The sequence below is a fragment of the Mytilus galloprovincialis genome, chromosome 14, assembly GCF_965363235.1.
Source record: "Mytilus galloprovincialis chromosome 14, xbMytGall1.hap1.1, whole genome shotgun sequence".
NCBI lineage: Eukaryota > Metazoa > Mollusca > Bivalvia > Mytilida > Mytilidae > Mytilus > Mytilus galloprovincialis.
In genome coordinates, this window is record NC_134851.1 from 2,297,376 (window position 1) to 2,303,383 (window position 6,008).

The 6,008-nt window shown below is 30.4% G+C and overlaps 1 protein-coding gene across 1 annotated transcript in view; it reads left to right on the plus strand.

Annotated features, from left to right (window-relative positions):
- The window catches only part of LOC143059680 (solute carrier family 2, facilitated glucose transporter member 3-like), a 33,769-nt gene that overhangs the window by 22,472 nt on the left and 5,289 nt on the right, over positions 1-6,008 (plus strand). Inside the window, exons 12-15 of the mRNA XM_076233221.1 lie at positions 145-332; positions 1,537-1,752; positions 2,660-2,735; positions 3,739-3,866. Of these exons, the coding sequence (XP_076089336.1) occupies positions 145-332; positions 1,537-1,752; positions 2,660-2,735; positions 3,739-3,866 (608 nt within the window). The remainder of the gene's footprint in view (positions 1-144; positions 333-1,536; positions 1,753-2,659; positions 2,736-3,738; positions 3,867-6,008) is intronic.

A 6,008-nucleotide genomic window follows, 5' to 3' on the forward strand; every position in this document is an offset into this window, starting at 1 on the left:
GACATTTTAATTTGGTTACCATTACAGCCTATGGAAATAAAATAAAGAGATTGACCCATTTTCCAGAATCAGCCTTTTGCTTCTACTTCATTTGCATAGCATTTTATGATCCTTATTTATATATATATAAATCTTTAATTCTAGCTTTGCAGAGATTATGTGAGTGTGATAATGTTAGGTCTGAAATGTCAGATTTGAAAGACGAGGAAACAAAGCAGAAAAACTTAAAGTTTTTAAGTCTTTCAGAACTTTTCCAGGAGCCAAAGTTAAAAGTATGCCTGTTTTTAGTATGTTTCCTGCAAATTGCTCAACAGTTATCAGGAATAAATACTGTAAGTATGATTTTAAGCATAATAGACTAGTATACTCCAGGTTTAGACAGAAGTGGATTGTCCATCTATTTTTCTTTTCAATGTTTTGCTTTCCAGATTGTAAATAAAACTTTTATGAAAATTTTCATTACCTGATATGGCTATGTGCTATTGAAGCAAAACAGATTACAGTAGTTAAATGAAGACTTAGTGAGATTTTACTTTTAAAAGTTGTCTGGACTTAAAAATTTATTGTCATTATATGTTACAAAAGTTTCTGCATTATCTTTATTATTAGAGAATATTCCATCATCAACATTAATGTTTCAGTCTGGTTTACATTTTTAGCTCACCGGGTTAGGGCCCCCATGAGAGCTTATGCCATCACTTGGCTTCCGTCGTCATAAACTATTTCAAAAATCTTCTTCTCTTAAACTACTAGACCAAATACTTCAAACTTAAACTAAATGTTCCTTAGGGTGTCTCGTTTATAAATTGTATCCGAAGTTTTGATCCATCAACAAACATGGCCACCATGGCTAAAAATATGACATAGGGGTCAAATTCAGTTTTTGGCTTACATCTCAAAAATTAAAGCTTTTAGAGCAAATCTGACATGGGGTAAAATTGTTCAATTGGTAAATATCTATCAGCCACGAATTTTACAGACGAATCAAACAACCCATTGTTGGGATGCTGCCACTGGTAGTTTTGAGGAAATTTTGCAGCTTTTTGTTATTATCTTGAAATAACATTATAGATAGATATAAACTGTAAACAGCAATAATGTTCAGCCAAATAAGATCCACAAAAGAGTTAATCAGACCATAATTGTCAATTGACCCCTTAAGGAGTTATTGCCCTTTAAAGACAATTTTACACAATTTGCTGATCAAATTTGCTAACATTTAAAAATCTTCTCCTCTGAAATCTTGAGAGCCTCTTGTTCATACATCAATAACTATGGAAATTTTGTCTGTTTCTCTAAAATGAATTAAGAGGCAAATGAAAAAGTAAAATAATGGTTTTGAATGGTTTTTGTTGTTGTAAATCTTTAAATATTTTATGTTTGCAAGCAAATAATAAAACAAGCAGCAATGTTTTGGTCTTTTAAAACAGTGTACTGTTACGTGTCATTAGAATTTCACACATAATCCTAAAGTTTTATTAGGCAGCTTAATGTTAAGAATTCCTCATGACAATCAGTGGTGTTTATTGTTTACAGGTGATTGCATACTCAGGATTTATATACCAAAGTTCAGGGGTAGAAATAGACCTGATTGAGTGGATGGTATTTGGAACAACATTGATAAATGTAATCATGACAACATTTTCCTTGGATTTGATGCAGACAAATGGAAGAAGATCTGTACTTTTGGCATCTACATTATCTATGGCTGTAGCTTTTTTTGTGTTGTTTGTCTCCAGTAATCTCTGTCAGGTACATATTACAACATTCATACCTGCCTACTGTCACTATTTGCGGGGAATTTCCCCCATGGAGGCTCCCAAATTAAAATTTTGAAAGAGCAATTTTGTCCACAGTTTAAACAAAATAATTAATTTTACAATGACTTAAGGCTTATAAAAGTATAAAGAAGCCAAAAAAAACAACATTAAAATGTATTTACAGGCCCCCTTGAAGGTTTTTTAAGACTATGACAGCCATCTTGCACGCAAAACCCCCATTGGCATTTTGAAAAGTTGGCAGGTAGGAACATTTGAAAATAAGAAAAGGAAGGATACATGAGTTAACAACCTCTTGCAACAATAACATATTTGTTGATTCATTAGCGTTTGTAGTATATTAGATCTGTAGTTTTCTCAGGTAACTGAAATAAATTTTGCTTACTAAATAAATGATGCCCCTGCTATAATGAGTCTTGACAACACCTCTTGTTGTATGACGTCAAAGAGTAAAATAATCACGTTTATTTCACATGTGAAATTAATCGGTTTTTCTTTAACTGGGATATCAATGTAATCCATTGCAACCAATGTAATACAAATGATTGATTAATTGAAATATGTACAATGATTTGAATGTTGTCTTTTCTTTTACATCTGATGTAAGATGTTTTAAACCACCTTTTTGAAATCTATAGTTGGAGTCAGTTTCTTAGAATATTGACCAAAACTATCAGATAAACTGCTCTGGAACAGTCTATAAAACAGTTCTCCTGACACCACAAAACACTTTCTGAAAGAAGCAGTTCTATATGTACTATAAAACAGCATTTAAGAATTTTTAACATTTTGCTATCTTGAATATTTTAAATTCATTTGATACTATTTCCTTGTACATGTAACATATGTATATGAAATAATGTACGTGTTGTATTTTTCAGAACTATAATACCATATGTCCATATGTTGCAATAGTATCAGTCTTTACATATATTGTCTTTTTCTCTATAGGACTAGGTAAGTGTAAGAACCCATCTTGTGTTTTCTAATTTTAATATGTTTAACAACTGCTAAGTCAATAAAATAAAGCAGGGGTATAAACTAGTTTAGATTCTAAGGGAATGCATCAAGCATTTCCATAATGAACATTGGGCTAGTACGTATACAGAACTCTTAAAAAGATGAATTAATTAAACAAATGCTTGTTGAGTGGTGCTTTCACTACAAACCATCATACAGAGATTTTTTTCTAAACGCTTTCAGATGTTGGGCTGATTTTGGTATGTAAGTTAACCATGATGAGTTACAGATCAAGTTTAAGTTTTGTTCGGCTCGGCTAATTTTTGAGGTAATTTCAGGCTTTGAACTTTAATATTTTTTGGAAAATCACAGTTATACGGACCTTTTTTCTAAATGCTTTCAGATGTTGTGCTGATTTTTTGTATGTGAGCAAACCATGATGAGTTACAGATTAAGTTTAGTTTCGTTCCGCTCCTCTAATTTTTGCCAAAATTAAGGATTTACAACTTTCAAAATTGTTGAAAATCTCAGTTTTACGGACTTATTTGCTACACGCCTTCAGATTTTGAACTGATTTTTTATATGCGAGACTACCATCATGTTTGTATCAACATTTGTTAGTGAAATTGCAGATTTTTCAACTTTTTGAGACAGGACCATTCGTGTCACTTTGACACATCTAGTTTTCTAACAGTGGTTGCTTGTATACTGTCAATAATAAAAAAATATAAGTTATGTAGTTGTCTGAATTTTCTTTTTATGGCTATTAAAGATGAAGGCTCAATTAGTTGGTCTGTTTTGTAGGCTTCTTATAAGAATCAAATTGTCAAACAGTATCAGATTTTCTATAGAGACTTATTTAACCGGAAGTAGATTGACAGATGTATTGATATTCATTTACATAAGGTGGATTTCTATGCGACACAGCTCATTTTATGTAATTTTGTTGAAGGATCTGACATCTGATGGATGTTTTACAAAAGTCATTTTACATTTTCAGGTCCAATACCATATATAATTGTTCAAGAATTGTTTGGACAAGAAGCGCAGGGTGCTGCATTTAATGCATCAGTCGCATTGAACTGGATATTCAACTTTCTTGTGATGTTAGTCTTTAGAGTTTTACAGGTTAGTCTGATCAATGTTTATCATGTTTTATTTTCATCTATGAAAAAAGTAATGCTACAATTGGATGCATGAGGTCAACATGTTAGAAAATACAAAACAGTATACAATTATTGCAAAGCAGATATCAACTTAAAGACCAAAAGTAAAGCCAACCTAAGACACAGATTCAGAACTGGAGAAATTTATGTTAATTTAAACATTATTATGACAGCAAGTCACATTAAAACAATATCTATATTTTCATGACATTACAGAAGTACTAAGCTAATTACTCTGTTGGTAATACCTTTCCAGTAGTGGTTTAAGATAGACTTCATAGATACTCATCATTAAAGTACAAAAGAAAAACTCATTTATCTTAATCGTATGCGTAGAAGACTACTCTTTAAGTATGTATAAGAGCTTCAAATTTTTCTTACAAAACTCTTAGGACTATTAGGACAATTTTTGAACACATTTAGATATTACAAACAAAACTTCATATTCCTATTATTGGCCAACAAAAGCTTTCTGAAGGCAAACACGATTGATATAGCAAACCACTAGCTACAAGTCAAAGTGATTGCAGCATTATTTGCAGACAAATTGTTTACATTCAAGCTCAAACAAACAATACAAACTTACAATGAAATAATCAGAAATCATCAAAACATACTGCATAGTAAAACAGGTCACTAATAGTAAATAAATAATACATAATATGTGGCATGCAGTTGTATACACATTGGCACATCTCATTTTTATGTAGATTCTTTGTAAATAGGTAATTTTAACAAGTTGAAGGAGAAATATTTCTGGTATGCAGGTGTATGAACATTGACACATCTCAATTCCATGGAGATTATTTGGTCTGCCCCTAAGTCATTGTCTCTTGACTTTTAAAAAAAACGTTTGCATAGTATTCATAGTAAATAGTAATCAAAGGTACCAGGAATTTAATTTAGTACGCCAGACGCGCGTTTCGTCTACATCAGTGACAATTCATATCAAAATATATATAAAGCCAAAAAAGTACAAAGTTGAAGAGCATTGAGGATCCAAAATTCCATAAAGTTGTGCCAAATACGGCTAAGGTAATCTATGCCTGGGATAAGAAAATCCTCAGTTTTTCTAAAAATTCAAAGATTTGTAAACAGGAAATTTATAAAAATGACCACATTATTGATATTCATGTCAATACCGAAATGTAACTAGTAAAGTTTGTGATTAAATTTATTTATAGATAATCACTTATTACAAGTAAATTATATTTGGTATGCATTTTTATTATTGTAGCATTGCCATGTTTTGTTCCCACACACATTATTTATCCCTGTACGTTTACTTGGTCAACATTGAATATTTTCCATAGGTTGTTTTTTTTAATAAACAATTCTTCATCAATGAGATAATATTATTTAGTTTTGGATTTTAAAGAATCTAACAAAGATTATAAGTCAAGAGTAATTTCATTTCTTTTTTCTTTTTCTTCTCTCTTGACTCCCCTTTTTTCTAATGCAATAAATGTTTAAACGATTTTATTAAATTTTAAACACTCCTCCCTCCAAAGAAAAACAATAAAGAAAATAATTAAATTAAATAACTAAGATAAACTTTAAAACACTCTGAAAGTAATTTTAAGAAATAAGAAAAAAAAGGAAAGGGTAAAAATTTATGAATAGATAAATAAATATCAGGAAATACCAATGTAAAGTGGAAAGTGTAAAAAGAAAAAATGAAATGAGAACCACTTGCATTCACTATCAGTTTCTCTCAGTCTCTCATACACACATACAATTCTTACTTACATACACACACACATTACTCTTATGTACATAATTATTGTTTATAATTAATATATGCATCAAAGTATAAACAAAAAATAATCAAAAAATTTATTCACAGATTAATATCATGTTTCCAATTCCAATCTTGCTTTAATCAGCATATGAGCTGGGGGATTAAAATTGACCATATTTGAATGAATATCAGTACATCTGTTAACTTTTTTTGGATTGAACAAATCTCAATGCAAAGTCTGTTACTGTTTGATAATTGAGTTGATATAAGAATCCTACAAAACAGATCAATTTTTTTTTTTTATTTCGTCCTTGAATGTTCCAAAATACATTTTACATGTACATATAAACATTCACTTGTATT